The sequence below is a fragment of the Panulirus ornatus genome, chromosome 19 (assembly GCF_036320965.1).
Source record: "Panulirus ornatus isolate Po-2019 chromosome 19, ASM3632096v1, whole genome shotgun sequence".
In the NCBI taxonomy this organism is placed as follows: Eukaryota; Metazoa; Arthropoda; class Malacostraca; order Decapoda; family Palinuridae; genus Panulirus; species Panulirus ornatus.
In genome coordinates this window covers 25,540,585-25,568,503 of record NC_092242.1, presented here as the reverse complement: position 1 = coordinate 25,568,503, position 27,919 = coordinate 25,540,585, and the positions used below count along the sequence as shown (strand labels likewise).

General features: G+C 39.9%; 1 protein-coding gene across 10 annotated transcripts in view; it reads right to left on the bottom strand.

The window, feature by feature from the left end:
• Positions 1-27,919, bottom strand: part of Galphaq (G protein alpha q subunit) — a 404,729-nt gene that overhangs the window by 278,058 nt on the left and 98,752 nt on the right. For 5 of the 10 annotated variants that reach the window (XM_071673780.1, XM_071673782.1, XM_071673783.1 and 2 more), the window contains exons 4-5: positions 13,289-13,417; positions 12,868-12,996 (exon numbers count right to left, since the gene is read on the bottom strand). In XM_071673780.1, the coding sequence (XP_071529881.1) occupies positions 12,868-12,996; positions 13,289-13,417 (258 nt within the window). The remainder of the gene's footprint in view (positions 1-12,867; positions 12,997-13,288; positions 13,418-27,919) is intronic. The other 5 variants (XM_071673785.1, XM_071673790.1, XM_071673789.1 and 2 more) reach the window with 2 other exon arrangements.

Here is a 27,919-nt window from a genome sequence, read left to right as displayed (position 1 = left end):
TCCTCTACCACTTCTGAAACCACACTGCTCTTCCCCAATCTGATGCTCTTTACATGCCTTCATCCTCTCAATCAATACCCTCCCATATAATTTCCAAGGAATACTCAATAAACTTATGCCTCTGTAGTTTGAGACATCTTATCCCCTTTGCCTTTGCACTAAGCATGCATTCTGCCAATCCTCAGGCACTTCACCATGGTCCATTCTTACATTGCATAGCCTTATCAACCAATCAAAAAATGCAATACCATCCGGATGGAAATCTGCTGCCTTGCCAGATTTCATCTTTTGCAGGCTTTCACTGTCTCTTCTCTTTTTACCAAACCATTCTCCCTGACCCTCTCAGTTCACACACCACCCTGACCAAAACACCTTATATCTGCCACTCTATCAACAAGCACATTCAACAGACCTTCAAATTTCTCAGTCCTATCTCCTTCTCACTTCATCAATACCTGTCATTACCTCCCCACTTGCCCCCTTCCCTGATGTTCCCATTTCCTCTCTTGTCTTGCAAATGTTATTTACCTTCTATCAATACATTTTTTTGTTCTCCCTAAAATTTAATGATACTCTCTCACTCCAATTCTCATATGCCATCTTTTTTCAAACTTTTCACCTTTCTCAACCTCCTGCCACTTTCCTTTATAAATCTCCTAGTCATTTGCACTACTTCCCTGCAAGTATTGTCGAAACACTTCTCTCTTCTCTTTCACTAACAGCCATACTTCTTCATCTGACCACTCACTACCTATTCTAATCTGCCCACCTCCCACCTTTCTCATGCCACATGCATCTTTTGTGCAAACCATCACTGCTTCCCTAAATACTTCCCATTCCTCACCCACTCTCCTCATGCCATATGCTCTCACCTTTTGCCATTCTACACTCAATCTCTCCTAGTACATCCTCACACAAGTCTCCTTTCCAAGCTTTCTCAATCTCACCACTCTTTTCTCCCCAACATTCTCACTTCTTTTTTTGACAACCTCTACAAATCTTCACCTTCGCCTCCACAAGATAGTGATCAGACATTCCTCCAGTTGCCCCTCTCAGCATATCAACATCCAAAAGTTTTTCTTTCACGTATCTATCAAATAACACGTAATCCAATAATGCTCTTTAACCCCCTCTCCTACTCACATACGTACACTTATGAATACTCTCTTTTTAAACGAGGCATTCCCAATCACTGGTCTTGTTCAGCACACAAATCCACAACCTCTTCACCATTTCCATTCACAACACAGAAAACCCGGGGACACTAATTACACCCTCAACTGCCACATTACTCACCTATGCATTTAAATCACCCATCACTTAAACCCAATCTTGTGCATCAAAGCTGCTGACACATGCACTTTACTACTCCAAAAACACTTGCCTCTCTTGATCTTTCTTCTCATGGCCAGGTGCATAAGCACCAATAATCACCCATCTCTCTCCATCCACTTTCAGTTTTACCCACATCAATCTAGAATTTACTTTCTTACACTATCACATAATCCCACAACTCCTGCTTCAGGAGTAGCACTAGTCTTTCCTTAGCTCTTGTTCTCTCACAAACCCTTGCCTTCACTCCTAAGACTTCCCGAATCACTTTTCCCCTTTGCCCCTGAGCTTCGTTTCCTCAGATCCAGAACATCTAGGTTTCTTTCCTCAAACATACTACTATATCTCCTTTCTTCTTATTTTCATTACATCCAGAAACATTCAGCCATCCCAGTCTGAGCCTTCGAGGAGGAAGGGCACACTCCGCTTGACTCCTCCTTCCATTTCCATTTTTACAAATCTAAATACAAATGGGGGGTTTCCAGCCTACAACTCCCACACCCTTTAGTCACCTTCTAAGACATGCAGGGAATACGTGGGAGGTATTCTTTTCCCCTATCCCAAGGGATACATGTGAGAAACTGCAGAAGCTGGTGACTGAGTTTGGTAAAGTGTGAGAAAGAAGAAAGTTAAGAGTAAATGTGAATAAGAGCAAGGTCATTAGGTACAGTAGGGTTGAGGGTCAAGTCAATTGGAAGGTAAGTTCGAATGGAGAAAAACTGGAGGAAGTAATGTGTTTTAGATATCTGGGAGTGGATCTGGCAGCGGATAGAACCATAGAAGTGGAAGTGAATCATAGGGTGGGGGAGGGGGCGAAAATCCTAGGAGCCTTGAAGAATGTTTGGAAGTCGAGAAAATTATCTCGGAAAGCAAAAATGGGTATGTTTGAAGGAATAGTGGTTCCAACAATGTTGTATGGTTGCAAGGTGTGGGCTATGGATAGAGTTGTGCACAGGAGGGTGGATGTGCTGGAAATGAGATGTTTGAGGACAATATGTGGTGTGAGGTGGTTTGATCAAGTAAGTAATGTAAGAGGGTAAGAGAGATGTGTGGAAATAAAAAGTGTGGTTGAGAGAGCAGAAGACAGTGATTTGAAATGGTTTGGTCACTAGAGAGAATGAGTGAGGAAAGATTGACCAAGAGGATATATGTGTCGGAGGTGGAGGGAATGAGGAGAAGTGGGAGACCAAATTGGAGGTGGAAAGATGGAGTGAAAAAGATTTTGAGTGATCGGGGTCTGAACATGCAGGAGGGTGAAAGGCGTGCAAGTAATAGAGTGAATTGGAACGATGTGGTATACCGGGGTTGATGTGCTGTCAATGGATTGAACCAGGGCATGTGAAGCATCTGGGGTAAACCATGGAAAGTTCTGTGGGGCCTGGATGTGGAAAGGGAGCTGTGGTTTTGGTGCATTATTACAAGACAGCTAGAGACTGAGTGTGAACGAATGGGGCCTTTGTTGTCTTTTCCTAGCACTACTCACATGAGGGGGGAGGGGGTTGTTATTCCATGTGTGGCAAGGTGGCGATGGGAAGAAATAAAGGCAGACAGTATGCATTATGTACATGTGTATATATGTATATGCCTGTGTGTGTATATGTGTACATTGAGATGTATAGGTATGTATATTTGCGTGTGTGGACGTGCATGTATATACATGTGTATGTGGATGGGTTGGGCCATTTCTTTCGTCTGTTTCCTTGTGCTACCTCGCTGACGCGGGAGACAGCGAGAAAGCAAAATAAAAAAAATAAAAAATACATATGGGAGAAAGAATACTTTCTACATATTCCCCGATTGAGAAAGAAGGTGACTAAAGTGGGAGGAAGTGGAGGGCTGGAAAACCTCCCCTCCTTGTATTTCATTTTCCAAGAGGAGATACCGAAGAAGGAGTCAAGTGGGGAGTGCTCATCCTCCTCAAAAGCTCAGATTGGGGTGTCTGAATGTGTGTGAATGTAACCAAGATAAGAAGAAAGGAGAGAGAGGTAGTAAGTTTGAGGAAAAAACCTGGATGTTCTGGCTCTGAGTGAAACGAAGCTCAAGGGTAAATGGGAAGAATGGATCAGAAACATCTTGGGAGAAAAGTCAGGGGTTGGTGAGAGGACAAGAGCTAAGAAATGAGTAGTAGTGCTCCTGAAGCAGTTGTGGGAGTATGTGATAGAGTGTAACAAAGTAAATTCTAAATTGATGTAGGTAAAACTGAAAGTGGATGGAGAGAGATGGGTGATTATTGGTGCTTATGCACCTGGTCATGAGAAGAAAGATCATGAGAAGCAAGTGTTTTGGAACAGCTAAGTAAGTGTGTTAGCAGCTTTGGTATATGACACTGGGTAGTAGTGATAAGTAATTTAATTGCAAGGTGAATAATGTGGCAGTGGAGTGTATATTTGGTGTACATGGGTTATTCAGTGTTGTGAATTTAAATAGAGAAGAGCTTATGGATTTATGTGCTGAAAAAAGAGTGGTGATTGGGAATACCTGGTGTAAAATGAGATATACACATAAGTATACGTATGTGAGTAGGAGAGATGGTCAAAGGGCATCATTGGATTATGTGTCAAATGATAGGCATGTAAAAGAGACTTATGGATGTTAATGTGCTGAGTGGGGCAGCTGGAGGGATGTTTAATCACTATCTTCTGGAGGCAAAGGTAAAGATTTGCAGAGGTTTTCAGAAAGGAATTGAGATTGCTGGGGAGAAGAGGGTGGTGAGAGTAAGTGAGATTGGAAAAGACACTTGTGTGAGGAAGTACTAGGAGATATTGAGTGTAGAATGGCAAAAGGTGAGAGCAAACAGCATAAGGGGAGTGGGAGAGGAATGGAATGTATTTCGGGAAGCAATGATGGCATGGGAAAAAGATGCATATGGCATGAGAAAGGTGGGAGGTGGGCAGATTAGAAAGGGTAGTGAGTGAGTGGTGGGATATAGAAGTAAAGTTGCGAGTGAAAGAGAAAGGAGTGGCATTTGGACAATACTTACAAAGAAGGAGTGCAAATGACTGGAAGGTATATGAGAGAAAGCAGCAGGATGTCAAGAGGAATGTGCAAGGTTTGAAAAAGAGGGCAAATGAGAGTTGGGGTGAGAGAGTATCATTGAACTTAGAGTAAAAGATGTTTTGGAAGGAGGTAAATAACATGCAAAAGACAAGAGAACAAATGGGAACATCAGAAGGGGGTAAGAGGAGAAGCAATAACAGGTAATGATGAAAAGAGGAGATGGAGTGAGTATTTTGAAGGTTTGCTGAATGTCTTTGTTGATAGAATGGCATATGTAGGGTGTTTTGGTCAGGGTGGAGTGCAAAGTGAGAGGGTCAGGGAGAATGGTCTGATTAAGAGAGAAGAGGTGGTGAAAGCCTTGCAGAAGATGAAAGCCTTCAAGGCAGCAGGTTTGGATGGTATTGTAGTTGAATATATTAAGGGGGTGAATGTGTTGTCAATTGGTTGGTAAGGATATGGAATGTATGTATGGATCATGTGAATTGCCTGAGGATTGGCATAAAGCATGTACAATGCCACGCCACTGTACAAAGGCAAAGAAGATAAAGATGAGTGTTCAAACTAAAGAGGCATCAGTATGCTGAGTAATGCTGGAAAATTGTATGGGAGGGTACCAATTAAGAGGGTGAAGCCATGTACAGATCATCAGATTGGGGAGGAGCAGTGTGGTTTCAGAAGTGGTAGAGGATGTGTGGATCAGGTGTTTGCTTTGAAGACTGTGTGAGAAATATTTGTTAAAATAAATGGATTTGCATGTGGCATTTATGGATCTGGAGAAGGCATATGTTAGGGTTCATAGAGATGTTTTGTCTTGGAAGGTCTTAACTAAGAGTACATGGTGCAGGAGGTAAGCTGTTAGAAGCAATGAAAAGTTCTTATCAAGGATGTAAGGCATGTGTAAGTGTGTGAAGAGAGGAGAGTGACTGGTTCCCAGTGAAGGTTGGTTTGCAGCAGGAGTGTAAGATGTCTCCATAGATGTCTGTGTTTATGGCTGGGGCGGTTAGGGAGGTAAATGTAAAAGCTTTGGAGAGAGGGGTGAGTATGCAGTTTGATGGGGATGAGAGTTCCTGGTAAGTGAGTAAGTTGTTGTTTGCTGATGATACAGAAGCTGGTGACTGACTCTGGAAAAGTGTATAAAAGGAGAAAGTTGAGATTAAATGTGAGTGAGAGCATGGTTATTAGGTTCAGTAAGGTTGAGGGACAAGTTAATTGGGATGTAAGTTTGAATGGATAAAAGTTGGAGGAAGTGAAGTGCTTTAGATATCTGGGAGTAGAATTAGCAGCAAATGAAACCATGGATGCAGAACTGAGTCACAGGGTGGGGAAGGGGGCAAAGGTTCTGAGATCAATGAAGAATGCGTGGAAGGAGAGAATGTTACCTCAGAAAGCAAAATGGGTATGTTTTCAAGGAAAAGTAGTTCAAAAAATATAATATGGTTGTGAGGTATGGGCTATAGATAGAGTTGTACCGAGGAGGGGAGGATGTGTTGGAAATGAGATGTTTGAGGACAATGTGTGGTGTGACTTGGTTTTATTGGGTGAGTAATGAAAGGTTAAAAGAGATGTGTGGAAATGAAAAGTGTGTGGCTGTGAGAGCAGAAAGGGTGTGCTGAATTGGTCTGGACATATGGAGAGAATGGGTGAGGAAAGGTTGACAAAGAGTATATATATTTTATTTTATTTTATTTTGCTTTGGCACTGTCTCCCGCGTTTGCGAGGTAGCGCAAGGAAACAGACGAAAGAAATGGCTCAACCCACCCCCATACACGTGTATATACATACACGTCCACATACGCAAATATACATACCTATACATCTCAATGTACACATATATATACACACACAGACATACACATATATACCCATGCACACAATTCACACTGTCTTCCTTTATTCATTCCCATCGCCACCTCGCCACACATGGAATACCATCCCCCTCCCCCCTCATGTGTGCGAGGTAGCACTAGGAAAAGACAACAAAGGCCCCATTCGTTCACACTCAGTCTCTAGCTGTCATGCAATAATGCCCGAAACCACAGCTCCCTTTCCACATCCAGGCCCCACACAACTTTCCATGATTTACCCCAGACGCTTCACATGCCCTGATTCAATCCACTGACAGCACGTCAACCTGGTATACCACATCGATCCAATTCACTCTATTCCTTGCCTGCCTTTCACTCTCCTGCATGTTCAGGCCCCGATCACTCAAATATCTTTTTCACTCCATCTTTCCACCTCCAATTTGGTCTCCCACTTCTCCTCGTTCCCTCCACCTCCGACACATATATCCTCTCGGTCAATCTTTCCTCACTCATTCTCTCCATGTGCCCAAACCATATCAAAACACCCTCTTCTGCTCTCTCAACCATGCTCTTCTTATTTCCACACATCTCTCTTACCCTTACATTACTTACTCGATCAAACCGCCTCACACCACATATTCTCCTCAAACATGTCATTTCCAGCACATCCACCCTCCTCCGCACTACTCTATCCATAGCCCACGCCTCGCAACCATACAACATTGTTGGAACCAACCACTATTCCTTCAAACATACACATTTTTGCTTTCCGAGATAATGTTCTCGACTCCCAAACATTCTTCAAGGCTCCCAGAATTTTCGCCCCCTCCCCCACCCTATGATTCACTTCCGCTTCCATGGTTCCATCCGCTGCCAGATCCACTCCCAGATATCTAAAACACTTTACTTCCTCCAGTTTTTCTCCATTCAAACTTACCTCCCAATTGACTTGACCCTCAACCCTACTGTACCTAATAACCTTGCTCTTATTCACACTTACTCTTAACTTTCTTCTTTCACACACTTTACCAAACTCAGTCACAAGCTTCTGCAGTTTCTCACATGAATCAGCCACCAGCGCTGTATCATCAGCAAACAACAACTGACTCACTTCCCAAGCTCTCTCATCCCCAACAGACTTCATACTTGCCCCTCTTTCCAAAACTCTTGCATTCACCTCCCTAACAACCCCATCCATAAACAAAGTAAACAACCATGGAGACATCACACACCCCTGCCACAAACCTACATACACTGAGAAACAATAACTTTCCTCTCTTCCTACACCTACACATGCCTTACATCCTCGATAAAAACTTTTCACTGCTTCTAACAACTTGCCTCCCACACCATATATTCTTAGTACCCTTCTCTGTTCCTTCCTTTGGATATATATATATATATATATATATATCCCTGGGGATAGGGGAGAAAGAATATTTCTCACGTATTCCCTGCGTGTAATAGAAGGGAAGCGGGGAGGGAGCGGGGGGCTGGAAATCCTCCCCTCTCGTTCCCCCCCCCCCCCCAAAAAAAAAAAAAGAAGTTGCAGAGAAGGGAGCCATGTGAGGATATTCCCTCAAAGGCCCAGTCCTCTGTTTCTAATGCTACCTCGCTAACGCGGGAAATGGCGAATAGTTTGAAAGAAAGAAAGAACAAACGCAGGAGACAGCGACAAAGCAAAATAAAATAAATAAAATATATAAGTTATCCCTGGGGATAGGGGAGAAAGAATACTTCCCACATATTCCCTGCGTGTCGTAGAAGGCGACTAAAGGGGAAGGGAGCGGGGGCTGGAAATCCTCCCCTCTCATTTTTTTTTTTAATTTTCCAGAAGAAGGAACAGAGAAGGGAGCCAGGTGAGGGCAGTCCCTCAAACGCCCAGTCCTCTGTTCTTAACGCTACCTCGCCAACGCGGAAAATAGCGAATAGTACAAAAGAAATATATATATATATATAAGTGTTTTGGGAGCAGCTGAATGAGTGTGTTAGTGGTTTTGATGCACAAGACCGGGTTACAGTGATGGATGATTTGAATGCAATGGTGAGTAATGTGGTATGTATATGTCTGTGTGTGTATACATATGTGTACATCGAGATGTATGGGTATGTATGTTTGCGTGTGGGGACGTGTATGTATATACATGTGTATGGGGGTGGGTAGGGCCATTTCTTTCGTCTGTTTCCTTGCGCTACCTCGCAAACGCGGGAGACAGCGACAAAGCAAAATAAATAAATAAATAAATAAATATATACATTATCTATATCTATTATACTTTGTCACTGTCTCCCACGTTCGCGAGGTAGTGCAAGGAAACAGACGAAAGAATGGCCCAACCCACCCACATACACATGTATATATATACACATCCACACACGCACATATACATACCTATACATCTCAACGTATACAAATATATACACACAGACATATACATATATACACATGTACATAATTCATACTGTCTGCCCTTATTTATTCCCGTCGCCACCCCACCACACATGAAATGACAACCCCCTCCCCCGCATGTGTGCGAGGTAGCGCTAGGAAAGACAACAAAGGCCACATTCGTTCACACTCAGTCTCTACCTGTCATGTATAATGCACCGAAACCACAGCTCCCTTTCCACATCCAGGCCCCACACAACTTTCTATGGTTTATCCCAGATGCTTCACATGCCCTGGTTCAATCCATTGACAGCATGTCGACCCTGGTATACCACATCGTTCCAATTCACTCTATTCCTTGCACGCCTTTCACCCTCCTGCATGTTCAGGCCCCGATAACTCAAAATCTTTTTCACTCCATCTTTCCAACTCCAATTTGGTCTCCCACCTCTCCTCATTCCCTCCACCTACGACACATATATCCTCTTGGTCAATCTTTCCACACTCATTCTCTCCATGTGACCAAACCATCTCAAAACACCCTCTTCTGCTCTCTCAACCACACTCTTTTTATTACCACACATCTCTCTTACCCTTTCTTTACTTACTCGATCAAACCACCTCACACCACATATTCTCCTCAAACATCTCATTTCCAGTACATCCACCATCCTCCGCACAACTCTATCTATAGCCCATGCCTCGCAACCATATAACACTGTTGGAACCACTATTCCTTCAAACATACCCAATTTTGCTTTCCAAGATAACATTCTCGACTTCCACACATTTTTCAACGTTCCCAGAACTTTCGCCCCATCCCCCACCCTATGATTCACTTCCGCTTCCATGTTTCCTTCCGCTGCCAAATCCACTCCCAAATTTTTCATCTTTTTCATCTATTTATTATACTTGATCGCAGTTTCCCGCATCAGTGGGGTAGCACCAGGAAACAAACGAATTTAACATCTGGAAATAATACATGTTTTTTATGAAAATTTTTGAGCTGGCTGAAATTTATGACAACTAAACATTAACAGTCTGGTTAACATTATTAACCAAAACTTTGTTCTAATCCAACTGGGTGTGGTAGGGGATAATATGTTTATGATGGGGGTATACCACTAATTTTCATGGGCAGCATAGCACCTTAATGGTCAACCTCAGTCAACTTTCAACTCCTGTCTGACAAGTTCCAGTGGCACATCATCAGAGAAGATAAGTACTTTGCTTTGGTAGCTTGATCTCCATGTAATGTCAAGAAGCCAATTCTGTCTGGTCACAATGGCAAAAACTATCCACAGTTTGTGTCAAGTATAGAAAATAAATGTGCTTGTACATCTGCATAGCAATAACTTAATTGAAATTTACTTCAAGCAAGGTGAAAAATTTTGAAATTCTATCCTTAATATTAGTTAATATCCATTGATATAGGAATTTTGGTGTGACATTTACTACTTAACATAACAACTATTTGCCCTTGTAAGAAAAAACATAAACATACAAAATATACACATAAAAACAACGTAAACAACATACTGGGTTCTGTTCATACAAGGTTATCCTCCTGTCTCCAGATCACTAATAATACATACCATAATACTAAACTTGGTTACATACAGTCACTTCTCACTTATCCACAACAGCAAATTATGGAATAACATCGAATGAGCTGTATCAAAAACTGGAATTTGGCAATTTAGTACATTTTAAGTATGATTCTAATGATATGATAATGTTCCTTATGCTGCATAAAAAGAGAAAATGTATATTCCAAAAACTGAATCGGTATCAAATGAGTTTTAGCCCAAAGATTGTTAAACAAAATATCATACAAAGAATGTTATCAAATAAAAACTATGAGTCTGGGATATGTTTTAACATTATATAAAACTGTACATTTTTCTGTCAATTTATGGAAATGCCTAATTTTCCTTAATAAATGATACGAGCACATTAACATGACAAATGAAAAATTTACTATCTACTTTAACACAAACAAATGCACTAAACACAAACTAGATGGCCTTGAATCGGCCAGGGAAGCACTGCTACAGAAAGAATAACATGATTATCGAAACAAAAATGCTTCCCCTTTAGACCTAACTTCCTTTGACTACTCTTATAAAGAGACTCCCTCAGTTATAAAGAGACTCCCATTTAGTTGTTTTCCTCAATCTCTGCTCTACACTTCTAAATGAGAATGCTACTGCTTATATAGCTTTCATTTCTAGTTCTTCAATCAACTTGTTCCTTAAGTAAACAGGGTTACTAATTGTGGAACCTTCACACTTTCCACATATAATTCTTAAAAGGAGTGTTCCTCTGCTTCAGTTACACTGCACTTCCTCCCAGTTGTAACAGATTTCAACCTCACCTCACCCCTCCTGTCCCCAAGGTCTTATTCATATCAATGAGCATGGAACTAACAGTTCAAATCCATTCTCTTGACTAGATAAACCTTCTCAAATTGAAGGTGCAATCAAACTACAAGTGATGGACAGTTTGTGTGATGCTTCTTTTATCTTTTTACAGGACCTACTTCCTCTCATCTTTCATTGAAGTGTTTATTCAACTAAAAATACGATGTACAGCTCTCCTTAAAACAGTGAAACCAAATATTACAGCATAATGCAAATTTCCATAGAATTCAATCAGTATATAAATACATGGTCTAAGTTTAGAGGAAAGATATCACTTGTAATCAACTGAAGTTATACATCAGGAGGGATCTAAAGCTTCCTGAACAAGTCTCGCAAGCATGAAGTGATTGCTCAGAATAAAGAGATATAATTTACTGGGGAGCAGCATAACAAGTCTAACAGTAAAGATTTGGGTGTTATTGTCCTTTGCCAGTTGACAGGGTTAGAGGTTGGGAACCTTAGTTCTGCAAAACTGATTCCTAAAAAAATGCATGCCTGTCTGCATTTAATCTACCCCAGGTAAATGTAAGAGGTAGATGGACTGACAAAAATGTACAGTAATATTATATGGATTCATAAAATTTGGCATTTCATTTTCATTATGTTACTGACTGTACAGTGCAAAATGTCATAAATTTCTCAGTATGATATAAAATACAGCTTTTGTTTCTCTCTAACTCAATTAGTAAAAAAAAAAAAAAATGTTTCTACAGCAGGTTATATTACTGCTAAGAAAATGAAACATCCATTCAGATAGTAAATCTTAATCCAAAAAAGTTATTCCATTTCTGCTAAAGCTAAACTACTTTGATTTTGAATGCTATAATTAAAGAGAAAAAAATTACAAAAATACTCATGAGGATTCATTTACTGACTTAAATCAAGCTTTAACGTGAACCACAAACAAGTATACTAAAAGTAAATTCTTGCTTAACTCCTACATTCTTTATCATAAAGGATAAGCAGGAAGTGACTGTAACTACAATTACACTGGTTAGATTAAATAATGGTTGAACAAATAAAAGAATGTGAAAAGTATGGAGGGTGAGGAAACATGTAGAGTGTACTGTAACAGTTGCACAATGACTACAGGTTTTCATCGGCTTCCTGCCCTTCTTGGAAAGAAAAAGTGACATCCGGCAGTCACATAACTGGGAAGAAAACTTTAATTTCATTTCAGTGACACATAAAGTTAGTGCATTAACTATTTATTGTACAACAACAAATTTAAACTTTAAAGGTATGACCAATGTAAATAATAACAAAACAAGCCATGGAACTTCCACCAAAACAGTTAATCATTACCTGATAATGGGTCTGTCATTCCAAGCCTCATCATGCAGTTACATACATTTTCAGGTAGAGCCCTTCACTTAGACTGAATATGAAAATGTTCTTTTACATTATGGTTACTCAATTTTGTGCAATGCAAAGGAAAATAATTATAGCAATTAATGAAAGCCTGTTTTTGTTTTATAAAAGAGAAATTCCAATGTTGGACAAGGAAACGAGACTGAATCACAACTTAGATAAACAGCAGCAGATTCTAGATGAGAATCTGTGAACTACAAGGAGATATCTGAGTAATGTTTGTAACTGTAACAAACATGGGAAAAACACAAATAGTAACTAACTCCAACAATCATGTGAAGTGGTCTTTGTAAGTTCAATTCTTATGGGAGACATATGGGTGGTGTTTGTAATTGCAGTTGTGGGAAACATGGGCAGTGCTGTAATTGCAGTTCTTATAAACAACATTCTGAAAACAATAGCAATGCTGACATAGGGGGTAAAAAGGGATTCTACCTCCACAATGTTGGGTCATGGCAACGGCACTGGAATAAAACTCTATGGCACTGGGGTCTAGCTACTCTGCTCTGGCCGACAGGGGAGGGCCTATGAATTCAAGATTGTCTGATACCTAAAGATGATTGAGTCCAGATCAAAGGGGTACTCAATGATCCCAGTGGTTGGTACTCGAGCCCTAAGAATATCCTGCTCGGTCGGTAAGAAGTCCGATGCAATGATACGCTCCAAATCATCAAGATAACTGCAAGAGAAAAATAAGTTGCTTTGTCGGTGTTCCTTTCACAGTGTAGAGTGATGGATGGCGATGATGAGCAACATCAGTGAAATATGAATACCAATGCCTTGCTGATTCTTATACATATATATCTTAGTACAATAAATTTCTAATAAGAATTCTGAGAAAAAGCACATACCTGATTTCAATTTCATACTCCCCACACAAATGCAGCAGGAATCAACAAGGCATTAATACATTAGTCTGCACACTACCTACCAACCCTGGCATACACACAACGCCCTCCTGCAGAACATACCTAAATCTGATTTCTTCTAGGTCAAAGGGATACTCTATAATGCCTGTTGTGGGTGCTCTCACTCTTAGAATGTCTTGTAGTGTGGAAACATAGTCCGTGGCAGCTATGCGGTCTAAATCTGTTAAATAGCTGTTGGGATACAAAGATAATTTAGCTACTACAGTAATTAAAGTGTTCAAGGATACAGAAAGCAATACACACTACAAGAAATAAGTTACTAAAGCATCAAGGGGGGTTTTCAAGACTGGCTGTCAAACTGAAGAATACTCAGCCATCTTGGGAAGAAAACTAAAATACATCAACTGCTCCAAGATACATTCAGAGTGAGATAATTTTTGATAATTATTACACTATCTGGTTTCAAGTCAGTTTCAGAGAATTAAATTACGCACAACATAAATCAAATATTACATAAAATAAATAAAGAAGAAAATATAAACACAAAGCAATATAACAAACAATCACATCACAAAGGTAAATCTCTTCAGTAGGCAAGCAAATTTGAGGAAGAGGATATTCCTTAGAGGTTTTGGGGACAGGACCTTAAAAAATATATCCTCTGTATCCCTGTGTCTCACAGAAGGCAACTAAAAGGGGCTAGATTTGGGAGTACGGACCCAACTCCAGAAAAAAAATAATTCCTATCATATGTGCATCCAGGTGCATTTGATTCAGGCATGGGGGTGTGCCTACAAAAACCTACAGTATGCAAGTCCTTATGCACCTCATCTACCCAATGTTAACGGGAAAAATAGTAAATGAATAATTCACATCATCATTACTACATATGCTAAGCTCCTCTTTATGAAAAGCTTAACAGTAAATTATTAAAACATTACAATAAAAGCTATAATGAAAGTTAAATGAAAATATTGTGGGTGGCAGGCAGAGTACAGAGTATCACTTGCTATGAAACAGCTTGACACTCAATCATGCCAAAGCCCCATACAAAGTTCTGCTCATTCAGGAGATTATATTCCAAATGAATGAACAAGTGCAATGATGAATAAATGAACTGATTACAAATTCAATTACAAAATTATGGTGCATATACACAAAACTATATTAGTCTCTTACCTACCTGCACTGAGAAATTTACATGTATCCTACCTTCATTGTCACATCAGTAAAAAAAATTATGCTCCCATTATTATTGACCTTGCACATTCATTTGCTGGTAAAATCCATTAAGAAACCATTGGCATAGAGTGAAACACAAAACAACTCACTATAAATGATGGTTAAAAAATGGTATTCATCTTTTGGAATCAGACACAGAACCAACAAAAAGATAATTCACAAACAATGTTTTAAACTTGCCACCATCTGAAAAAGAAAAAGGGTTATGTAGATGACACTAACCTATTTTTAGCAACTAAATTACTACAATATTCATTGATCATGTATTACTATCATTAAAAGCTACATGTGTTAAACATTTGTGAGCTTAAATCAAAGACAAGCAGAAATACTGTCAAAATTATTCACTCATACTGATCAGTGAAAGTTATCATAAAATAGATATTCTATGGTAAAAAAAATCACCATTAACAGAACCATACAAAAAATCATATGCAGTACAACTCCCTACGGTGATTATGCTTTATAATGCAAAAAGCATTTTTAGAGCTCTTTTATTTTGTTTTATAAAATATACAAATCTGTGCTTTATCAAAACTGGATGCCTTACAAAGCAATCCATCATTAAACGAACAACTATACTCCATTACATAGAGGAGGTTATGTTTCAGAGCAAACTCTTTCCATACTTAACTCAAGTATGAAACATAAATGAAACAATAACAACTTAACACACTCCCTTAACATACAATTCATGCAAAATAATAAAACGTATAAAAAAATGTGGTGATGAGGGATTAAGGTGGTGTTGGAGTTGGATGGGGTGCAGTAAGGGTTACTGGAAGGGATTGGAAGGGGCAGTAGAGCTGTCTAAATCACCCTAAATTATATGAATCAGCAACTTTTTCAACTGAAAGTGGAAAAGGAGACTCCCATAAGACAGTTTGTCTCCTTAACTATTCTCCTAACAAGAGAATCTGTTGACAGGTTGGGGACAATGTTGACTAGCTGGTCTTTTTCACACAGAATCCTGAAGCTTCTTTCTCACTAAATAATAATTATATTGAGGCCTTCTTTTACTTTGTCCCATCCTCATTACTTTGAATTTCATCAAATATCAGACCAACTTTAGAGTCTGTTTAGGTCCCCCTGTCAGCTGATGTAATTATCCTCGCTTATCACTTCCCAAGTGACCTTGCAACATCTGCAAAAATATTTAGGGAGGAGTCCATACCTTCAAGCATGTCATACACTGTGATCAAATTGAATGACAGTCCCATAACAGAACCCTGTAGCACTCTGCTGGTAACCTAAGCCAATCTGGAAAAGGATCCTCTGACTTACATCCTTTGTTCCATTCCTACAAGTTAATCTTCAACCCATTCATGGAGCTTCCCCCTTCTTCTTGCCTGGTGATCCAGCTCCTCCTATACTGTGGTGTTAAATGTTTTCTGGCAGTCCTGATACAATCTATATGCAGTCTTCTGCTTTGTCTAAAACAGACCCTACTCACCAATAAAAATCTAAAAGGTTCGTTACACGTAAACTCCATTTCCTATAACCATGCTGTTTCTCACTTTAACGATTTCTTCTCTGCAGAAGTCATCCACTTGCTTATCTAGTAGTCTATTCCTGAACCTAACACACCACACTAATTAGTGAGACCAGTCACAGTGTAGTTCAACACCTGTATATAACATTTCCCTTTTCCATTCCCTTGGTAATCTGCCTCTCTCCAGCAACAACTTGAACACTATTTCAAGAAGTTTATCTAGCATATCTGCACACATCTTCAGCAAATATTGTACCATTTCATCAGTTCCAAGAGCTTTGTATAGGTCAAGTCCTTTTTAGTATTCTCTCCTATTTTTGTTGATACCTCTGTAACTTCCAAAGCCTCTTCCCCATTCCATCTCCCTGGTATAATGGCTAGACAGTCCTCAATTCCTTATATACATATCCTTACATCATCCCCCATAATGTTTCCCTCTAAATCCCTTAGACTGACTAACTCCTCTCTAACTGAAAATGACCGCTAATGAATTTATGAATATGATTTGGATTTTCTCTGCCTTGTATACAACATTCTTCTCAATGTTCTTTTCTTCCTTTCTTATCCAGCTATACTTGCTCCTGCTCTCTTATACCCTGCAAAAGCTGGCTAGCTAGCAGATAAATGCCCTAATCAAGACTATCTCATTAACATCAAGTATAATCAAATATATCATTCTTTTTACATGCTTAATCATTGTTTCCTGCATCAGTGAGGTAGCACCAAGAAGCAGACAAAGAATGACCCATCCACTCATATATAAATAAATGCCCCGGGTTATAGTGATGGGTGATTTGAATGCAAAGGTGAGTAATGTGGCAGTTGAGGGAATAATTGGTGAGCATGGGGTGTTCAGTGTTGTAAATGGAAATGGTGAAGAGCTTGTACATTTATGTGCTGAAAGAGGACTGGTGATTGGGAATACCTGGTTTAAAAAGACATATAGATAAGTATACGTATGTAAGTACTCTTAACTTTCTTCTTTCACACACTTTACCAAACTCAGTCACCAGCTTCTGCAGTTTCTCACATGAATCAGCCACCAGCGCTGTATCATCAGCGAACAACAACTGACTCACTTCCCAAGCTCTCTCATCCACAACAGACTTCATACTTGCCCCTCTTTCCAAAACTCTTGCATTCACCTCCCTAACAACCCCATCCATAAACAAATTAAACAACCATGGAGACATCACACACCCCTGCCGCAAACCTACATTCACTGAGAACCAATCACTTTCCTCTCTTCCTACACGTACACATGCCTTACATCCTCGATAAAAACTTTTCACTGCTTCTAACAACTTGCCTCACACACCATATATTCTTAATACCTTCCACAGAGCATCTCTATCAACTCTATCATATGCCTTCTCCAGATCCATAAATGCTACATACAAATCCATTTGCTTTTCTAAAAGCAAGGTTATTAGGTACAGTAGGGTTGAGGGTCAAGTCAATTGGGAGGTAAGTTTGAATGGAGAAAAACTGGAGGAAGTAAAGTGTTTTAGATATCTGGGAGTGGATCTGGCAGCAGATGGAACCATGGAAGCGGAAGTGAATCATAGGGTGGGGGAGGGGGCGAAAATCCTAGGAGCCTTGAAGAATGTTTGGAAGTCGAGAACATTATCTCGGAAAGCAAAAATGGGTATGTTTGAAGGATTAGTGGTTCCAACAATGTTGTATGGTTGTGAGGCGCGGGCTATGGACAGAGTTGTGTGCAGAAGGGTGGATGTGCTGGAAATGAGATGTTTCAGGACAATATGTGGTGTGAGGTGGTTTGATCGAGTAAGTAATGTAAGGGTAAGAGAGATGTGTGGAAATAAAAAGAGTGTGGTTGAGAAAGCAGAAGAGGGTGTTTTGAAATGGTTTGGTCACATGGAGAGAATGAGTGAGGAAAGACTGACCAAGAGGATATATGTGTCAGAGGTGGAGGGAACAAGAAGAAGTGGGAGACCAAATTGGAGGTGGAAAGATGGAATGAAAAAAGATTTTGAGTGATCAGGGCCTGAACATGCAGGAGGGTGAAAGGCGTGCAAGGAATAGAGTGAACTGGAACGATGTGGTATACCAGGGTCGACGTGCTGTCAATGGATTGAACCAGGGCATGTGAAGTGTCTGGGGTAAACCATGGAAAGTTATGTGGGGCCTGGATGTGGAAAGGGAGCTGTGGTTTCGGTGCATTATTACATGACAGCTAGCGAATGAGTGTGAACGAATGGGGCTTTTGGTGTCTTTTCCTAGCGCTACCTCGCACACATGAGGGGGGAGGGGGTTGTTATTCCATGTGTGGCGAGGTGGCGATGGGAACAAATAAAGGCAGACAGTATGAATTATGTACATGTGTATATATGTATATGTCTGTGGGTGTATATATATGTGTACATTGAGATGTATAGGTATGTATATTTGTGTGTGTGGACCTGTATGTATTTACAAGTGTATGTGGGCAGGTTGGGCCATTCTTTCGTCTGTTTCCTTGCGCTACCTCACTAACGCGGGAGACAGCGACAAAGCATAAATAAAATAAATAAATAATGTAAGTACGAGAGATGGCCAAAGAGCGTTATTAGATTACGTGATAATTGATAGGCGCGTGAAAGAGAGACTTTTGGATGTTAATGTGCTGAGAGGTGCAACTCGAGGGATGTCTGATCATTATCTTGTGGAGGCGAAGGTGAAGATTTGTAGAGGTTTTCAGAAAAGAAGAGAGAATGTTGGGGTGAAGAGAGTGGTGAGAGTAAGTGAGCTTGGGAAGGAGACTTGTGTGAGGAAGTACCAGGAGAGACTGAGTACAGAATGGAAAAAGGTGAGAACAAAGGAGGAGTGGGGGAGGAATGGGATGTATTTAGGGAATCAGTGATGGCTTGTGCAAAAGATGCTTGTGGCATGAGAAGCGTGGGAGGTGGGAAGATTGGAAAGAGTAGTGAGTGGTGGGATGAAGAAGTAAGATTATTAGTGAAAGAGAAGAGAGAGGCATCTGGACGATTTTTGCAGGGAAATAAAGCAAATAAGTGGGAGATGTATGAAAGAAAGAGGCAGAAGGTCAAGAGAAAGGTGCAAGAGGTGAAAAAAAAGGGCATATGAGAGTTGGAGTGAGAGAGTATCATTAAATTTTAGGGAGCATAAAAAGATGTTTTGGAAGGAGGTAAATAAAGTGCATAAGACAAGGGAACAAATGGGTACTTCAGTGTAGGGGGCTAATGGGGAGGTGATAACAAGTAATGGTGATGTGAGAAGGAGATGGAGTGAGTATTTTGAAGGTTTGTTGAATGTGTTTGATGATAGAGTGGCAGATATAGGGTGTTTTGGTCGAGGTGGTGTGCAAAGTGAGAAGGTTAGTGAAAATGATTTGGTAAACAGAGAAGAGGTAGTAAAAGCTTTGCGGAAGATGAAAGCCGGCAAGGCAGCAGGTTTGGATGGTATTGCAGTGGAATTTATCAAAAAAGGGGGTGACTGTATTGTTGACTGGTTGGTAAGGTTATTTAATGTATGTATGATTCATGGTGAGGTGCCTGAGGATTGGCGGAATGCTTGCATAGTGCCATTGTACAAAGGCAAAGTGGACAAAGGTGAGTGCTCAAATTACAGAGGTATGAGTTTGTTGAGTATTCCTGGTAAATCATATGGGAGGGTATTGATTGAGAGGGTGAAGGAATGTACACAGAGCATCAGATTGGGGAAGAGCAGTGTGGTTTCAGAAGTGGTAGAGAATGTGTGGATCAGGTGTTTGCTTTGAAGAATGTATGTGAGAAAATGGATTTGTATGTAGCATTTATGGATCTGGAGAAGGCATATGATAGAGTTGATAGAGATGCTCTGTGGAGGGTATTAAGAATATGTGGAGTGGGAGGCAAGTTGTTAGAATCAGTGAAAAGTTTTTATCGAGGATGTAAGGCATGTGTACGTGTAGGAAGAGAGGAAAGTGATAGGTTCTCAGTGAATGTAGGTTTGCGGCAGGGGCGTGTGATGTCTCCATGGTTGTTTGTTTATGGATACGGTTGTTAGGGAGGTGAATGCAAGAGTTTTGGAAAGAGGGGCAAGTATGCAGTCTGTTGTGGATGAGAGAGCTTGGGAAGTGAGTCAGTTGTTGTTTGCTGATGATACAGCGCTGGTGGCTGATTCATGTGAGAAACTGCAGACGCTGGTGACTGAGTTTGGTAAAGTGTGTGAAAGAAGAAAGTTGACAGTAAATGAGAATAAGAGCAAGGTAATTAGGTACAGTAGGGTTGAGGGTCAAGTCAATTGGGAGGTAAGTTTGAATGGAGAAAAACTAGAGGAAGTGAAGTGTTTTTAGATATCTGGGAGTGGATTTGGCAGCGGATGGAACCATGGAAGTGGAAGTGGATCATAGGGTGGGGGAGGGGGCAAAAATTCTGGGAGCCTTGAAGAATGTTTGGAAGTCGAGAACATTATCTCGGAAAGCAAAAATGGCTATGTTTGAAGGAATAGGGGTTCCAACAATATTGTATGGTTGCGAGGCATAGGCTATGGATAGAGTTGTGTGGAGGAGGGTGGATGTGCTGGAAATGAGATGTTTGAGGACAATATGTGGTGTGAGGTGGTTTGATCAAGTAAGTAATAACAGGGTAAGAGAGATGTGTGGTAATAAAAAGAGTGTGGTTGAGAGAGCAGAAGAGGGTGTTTTGAAATGGTTTGGTCACATTGAGAGAATGAGTGAGGAAAGATTGACAAAGAGGATATCTATGTCAGAGGTAGAGGGAACGAGGAGAAATGGGAGACCAAATTGGACGTGGAAAGATCGAGTGAAAAAGATTTTGAGTGATCGGGGACTGAACATGCAGGAGGGTGAAAGGCGGGCAAGGAATAGAGTGAATTGGAACGATGTGGTATACCGGGGTCGACATGCTGTCAATGGATTGAACTAGGGCATGTGAAGCGTTTGGGGTAAACCACGGAAAGTTCTGTGGGGCCTAGATGTGGAAAGGGAGCTGTGGTTTCGGTGCATTATTACATGACAGCTAGAGACTGAGTGTGAACGAATGGGGCCTTTGGTGTCTTTTCCTAGCGCTACCTCGCACACGAGGGGGGAGAGGGTTGTTCTTTCATGTGTGGCGAGGTGGCGATGGGAATGAATAAAGGCAAACAGTATGAATTATGTACATGCGTATATATGTATATGTCTGTGTGTGTATATATATGTATACGGTGAGATGTATAGGTATGTATATTTGCGTGTGTGGACGTGTATGTATATACATGTGTATGTGGGTGGGTTGGGCCATTCTTTCGTCTGCTTCCTTGCGCTACCTTGCTAACGCGGGAGACAGCTACAAAGCAAAATAAATAAACATAATATATACATATACATAAACATACACAGACACATACATATAAATACACATGCACATATACTTGCTTGCCTTCATCCATTCCTGTTGCTACCCCGCTCCACAGGAAGCAGCATCGCTACATGTACTTCAGTGAGGTAGCGCCAGGAAAACAGATAAAAAGGCCACATTCGTTCACACTCAGTCTCTAGCTGTCATGTGTAACGCACCAAAAATGACACCTACCTTTCCACATCCAGGTCCCACAGACCTTTCCATGGTTTACTCCAGACACTTCACATGCCTTGGTTCATTCCATGGACAGCACATCGATCCCAGTACACCATATTCTTCCAATTCACTCTATTCCTTGCACACCTCTCTCTCCTATGTTCAGGCCCCAATTGATCAAAATCAATTTCACTCCATCCTTCCACCTCCAATTTGGTCTCCAACTTCTCCTTGTTCCCTCCACCTCTGACACACATATCCTCTCTGTCAATCTTTCCTCACTCATTCTCTCAATATGTCAAAACCACTTCAACATACCCTCTTCTGCTCTCTCAACCACACCCTTATCTTTCCACACATCGCTCTTTTCATTACTTATCTAATTAAACCACCTCACATAACATATTGTCCTAAAACATTTCATTTCCAACACATCCACCCCCCCTCCGTACAACCCTACCTAAAGCCCATGCCTTGCAACCATATAATACAGCTGAAACTACTATTCCTTCAAACATACTTATTTCTGCTTTCCGAGAGAACGTTTTCTCTTTCTACACATTCTTCATTGCTCCCAGAACTTTCACCCCTTCCCCTACCCTGTGACTCACTTCTGCTTTCATGGTTCCATTCACTGCTAAGTCCACTCTCAGGTATCTAAAACACCTCACTTCCTCCATTTTTTCTCCATTCAAACATATCCCAATCAACTCTGTCCCTCAATCCTACTGAACCTAATAACCTTGCTCTTATTCACATTTACTCTCCACTTTCTCCTTTCACACACTATTCCATACTCAGTCACAAACTTCTGCAGTTTCTCACTCGAATCAAAGGTTTAAGTACGTGGTCTTTTCATCTCTTTCATAGCTCTCAGTTTAAACTTATGAGGGCCTGCAGTTTTATTCATTTTCACTCAGTTTTTTGCAAAAAGTATGTCTTCAGATTTCATGTCTCTCCAAGACATTTACAAATAACCAGAATTACCAACCTTGTAATAAACAAAAAAATAAAAAAAAAAAACATGGCAAAAATATGGAATTTTGAGAAAAATAAAAGGGAATTTTGCATAATGGAACTTACAACCATGCACAATACAGGAAACTGTGATATACAGTGCTCACACTGTTATCTCCATTCGCTTATCTACATGCAGATTGTCCACAACTGTTCACTTTAAAACCAACAAAATATCTAGTCAGAAGTGCTTCCTTTTCGGTCCTCAAACTTAGTCAACTGAGGTTCTAATGTTTGTTTATCCATACATATTCAGTCCTGGCCAGAGAACTTATAAGCAGTGGTTGCATGCGTACACTTCTCCAGAAGTGTTGCACTGAACGTCACATGGTAACAGATGTTTTTTTCAGCACGGCTATACACTTTCTGTGTGAGGAAATCTGATAATGTTTGCATGCCAAGACTTGGGTCATTTCTGCGAAATGGTTGGAAATTGAACGATGACCAAATTATTTTGTAGACTGCATTAGTACTTTTGTGCGTAATGAGAACGTGCACTATATATTGAACACTGCACCCCTGTGAATTTTCCATACATTACATACACAATAAATGTACAATATATGAATATACGATCAGAATTTCAAGAAAAAATCTCACTTAGAAAAATCATACTGTCAGATTCATCTAAAAAATTTAATAAATATGGCAAAAAAATAATGGTTGGCAGCTCTGTATACATCTTCACCACTGCATTCATAAACAAATTAAACATCTATGGTAACATCACACACATCAGCAGCAGACCAATCTTCAAATGAAACCATTCATTCTCACTTATACCTTACACCAGCAATATTCAATAGGTGGCCCACATGCCAAATCCAGCTTGAGTGGTTTTTCGTTGGCCCTTAAACAGACTCAAAAGAATTAAGATAAATTAATGAAATTATTCATATATTTAGGAGCTTACAAAATTTTACATAAAATAGATTTTTATCGTGACCAACTACCTGTATTAATTAGCTGAATGTAACATGTGATCAATTGTAATAATTAGCTGAATGAATTGTCTACAGAAAAAATGGAGGTAAAATAAATGTATGGTCCTTCCATCAATTTGAGCTTCATAATATGGCCCTACTTATAAATTAACTGAACAGCCCTACCTTACACCCTTGATAAAACCTTCTCTCTTCTTCAAGCTACTTTCCTCCCATACCATATATTCCCAAGACTTTCCACAAGACATTTCTATCAACCCTATAATGTCCTTTCTTCTGATCCATAAATGCCACATACAAATCCATCTATTTCTCTAAATATTTCTCACATTCTACAAAGGAAAAACATGATCCATCCACACAACAATTACCACTTCTGAAACCACACTGCTCCTCCTCAATCTGATGCTCTATGCATGCCTCCACCCTCTCAATCACTACCCTCCCATACAACTTACCAGATACAGTAAAACTTATACTTCTGTTGTTTGAACACTCACCTTTATCCCCACTGCCTTTATACAAGAGCACTATACACGAATTCTGCCATTCCTCTAGCACCTCACTATGGCCACACATAAAATGAAAATCCTAACTAATCAATCAAAAACACAGTCATCTCCTTTCAGAATGAATTCAACTGAAATACCATCCATCCCAGCTGCCTTAGAACATTTCATCTTACATAATGGTTTCCCCATCTCCTCTCACTCCACCAAGCCACTTTCCATCACACTCTCACGTCACACACTACCCCAACTCAAACGCCCTACATTTGCCACTCTGTCATCAAACATATTTAACAAACCTTCCAAAATAATCACTCAAGCTCCTCACTTCATCACTACCAGTGACCACTTCCCATTTTCCTCCCTTCACCGATGTTCCTTTTTGTTCCTTTTTTCTTTTTTTTTACACATCATTAACATCCTTCCAACACATCTTAATCCTCCAAAAGTTTACTGATACTCACTAAAACCCAAATCTCATTTGTCCTCTTTTTCAATCCCTGCACCTTCCTCTTGACCTCCTGCCACTTTTTTTCTTTACATCTCCCCAATCGTTTGCACACCTTCCCTGTAAGTACTGCCCAAATGCCTCTCTTTTCTCTTTCACAAGCAACTTTACTTCTTCATCCCACCACTCACTAACCATTCCAATCTGCCCACCTCCCACCCTTTGCATGCTACGTGCATCTCCCCCACAATTCTTCTACTTTAGAGGCTCCAGTCATGGACAAACTTCCACATCAAGGACAAGCCTTAACTGAAACATGGGAAGGATTATGGAAGGGAAAAAACAAAACATGGGAAAGTATTTATGAATTTTGGAGGAAATGAATAACCTGTCTAAAAATTGCCAAAGCTTCCAGGTGTAGGGAAAGAAACAGTTAACAAAATGCCCACCCTTGAGTAGCCAACAGCCACACAGTAATCATGCAATGTAGCAGCTTGCTGAGTATTCCCTGGTCTAGCTAGTGGCAAGGAAACACAGGCAACCAGCTCTCACAAGCAAAAACCAAAGTAATACCTACAGAAGAGGGAAAGTGAACAAACATTGTGGTGCTGGGTTAGAGGATAAATTTTGAAGTTATCTTGGGGTAGTTCATAAGTCAGAATGCTTTTGATGCTACTCTGTCAAGTAAGGATGCAGAGCTACAACCACACAATGTGAGAGCAATACTCCATACAAGGAAGAATCATTCCTTTCTATGAATGGAGTAGCTCTTCAAAATAAAAAGTTTCGACACAACAGGATTCCCAGTTTCTTAGAAGCAAACTTAAGCTATTCCTGTAATGTGGGGTTCCTAAGAAAGAGTGGATGTTACAGCAGTGCCAAGTATGGTCACCGAGTCAAGAGCTGGAATTACAGAACCATACATAGAGAGACAAGACTTGTGAGCAGTTTTCAAGAGATATGGGTTGAAACTGGGTCTTAGGGGGTATTAAACTTAACTAGATTTCATCAACCCCACTGAGATATCCTGTCCAAGGCTGAGTTCATACAGGAAGCCATGTCAAAATGAGATACAAATAAAGTGTGGGAAGAAGGAGCAGAACTGAAGAATGATTTCAGTGGTGCATTCAATACTATAGAACCTTATATTCTGTTAAAGAAATTATATCCTTTGAAGGTAAATAGAAACCTCATTTCTTGGATATATAGTCACCTAACAAACAGACCACAATCTATTAAATTTAGAAATGTTAAATCTCATACCATATTCATGAACACTGGTCCTACACAGGGCTGTGTTTTATCGCCTTTATTATTTACTCTATATACAAAATGATTGCACCAGTAACTACAGAACCTGTTCTGTTATCAAATCTGCTAATGACACTGATTATTGGAAAAATAGGGGATAAATATGAACGTGAATATCAAGCTCCAGTTAATGACTGTTTAATGCTAAGATGAAAATTACTTGAATATGAATATCAAAAATACCAAAGAAATGGTGATTGACTTTCGCACAAAGGAAAAGTGCACTGAACAAATAATTATTAAACGAGAGCAAGTAGATATCATGAACGATTATAAATACCTGGGTTTGATTATTGATTGTAGTCTAAATGATGTCAACCCTAAAAAGGTTTATGGAAAATGTATGCAAAGGATTCATTATTCAAGAGTTCTAAAAAACCTGAAAGTTGATGAGACTATTCTTTTTATGTTTTATAAGTCATTCAAAGAGTCAACAGTCCGCTTTTGTATAGCATCATACTATGGATGTTCGAGAGAAAAAAATATGAAAAACTTATGAAAATTGTAAAAGTAGCTTGTAAATTAGGTGCTAATGTAACTGCACTGTAAGTATTATATTCAAAATATGTTTTAAAATTAACTGATAGAACTATGAGAGATTCTCACCATCTTTAGAATAGTGTTTTTATGAACAGGCAAAAGATTGTGTTTACCACTGCAAAAAACATGCAGACATAAGAATTCATTTGTACTAGTATTAAACTCTACAATAATCTAAACTCAAAAAGATAATTGTTCATTGTTTATGATAGTATTCATGTTGGTGTCCAAGATAATGATGCTCAACCAAATCTGTTGTCTCTTAATGTACATGTATAATTTTAGCTACTGCACTTTTACATTAATATTTTCTTTCACCTTATGTATGAAAATGAATGTGTATCATAACATGGCTCCGGATCCACAAAGCGTTTCAATTTGTATAATGTATTACAAATTGACTAAATAAAGTACTGAATAATAATAATAATAATAAAAATGGAAAAAGGTGACAACAATGGAAGTAAGGGGAATGGGGGAGGAATGGGATGTATTTAGGGAATCAGTGATGGAGTGCGCAAAAGATGCTTGTGGCATGAGAAGCGTGGGAGGTGGGTTGATTAGAAAGGGTAGTGAGTGGTGGGATGAAGAAGTAAGATTATTAGTGAAAGAGAAGAGAGAGAGGCATTTGGACGATTTTTGCAGGGAAAAAATGCAACTGAGTGGGAGATGTATAAAAGAAAGAGACAGGAGGTCAAGAGAAAGGTGCAAGAGGTGAAAAAGAGGGCAAATGAGAGTTGGGGTAAGAGAGTATCATTAAATTTTAGGGAGAATAAAAAGATGTTCTGGAAGGAGGTAAATAAAGTGCGTAAGACAAGGGAGCAAATGGGAACATCAGTGAAGGGCGCTAATGGGGAGGTGATAACAAGTAATGGTGATGTGAGAAGATGGAGTGAGTATTTTGAAGGTTTGTTGAATGTGTTTGATGATAGAGTGGCAGATATAGGGTGTTTTGGTCGAGGTGGTGTGCAAAGTGAGAGGGCTAGGGAAAATGATTTGGTAAACAGAGAAGAGGTAGTAAAAGGTTTGCGGAAGATGAAAGCCAGCAAGGCAGCAGGTTTGGATGGTATTGCAGTGGAATCTATTAAAAAAGGGGGTGACTGTATTGTTGACTGGTTGGTAAGGTTATTTAATGTATGTATGATTCATGGTGAGGTGCCTGAGGATTGGCGGAATGCTTTCATAGTGCCATTGTACAAAGGCAAAGGGGATAAGAGTGATTGCTCAAATTACAGAGGTATAAGTTTGTTGAGTATTCCTGATAAATTATATGGGAGGATATTGATTGAGAGGGTGAAGGCATGTACAGAGCATCAGATTGGGGAAGAGCAGTGTGGTTTCAGAAGTGGTAGAGGATGTATGGATCAGGTGTTTGCTTTGAAGAATGTATGTGAGAAATACTTAGAAAAGCAAATGGATTTGTATATAGCATTTATGGATCTGAAGAAGGTATATGATAGAGTTGATAGAGATGCTCTGTGGAAGGTATTAAGAATATATGGTGTAGGAGGCAAGTTGTTAGAAGCAGTGAAAAGTTTTTATCGAGGATGTAAGGCATGTGTACGTGTAAGAAGAGAGGAAAGTGATTGGTTCTCAGTGAATGTAGGTTTGCGGCAGGGGTGTGTGATGTCTCCATGGTAGTTTAATTTGTTTATGGATGGGGTTGTTAGGGAGGTGAATGCAAGAGTTTTGGAAAGAGGGGCAAGTA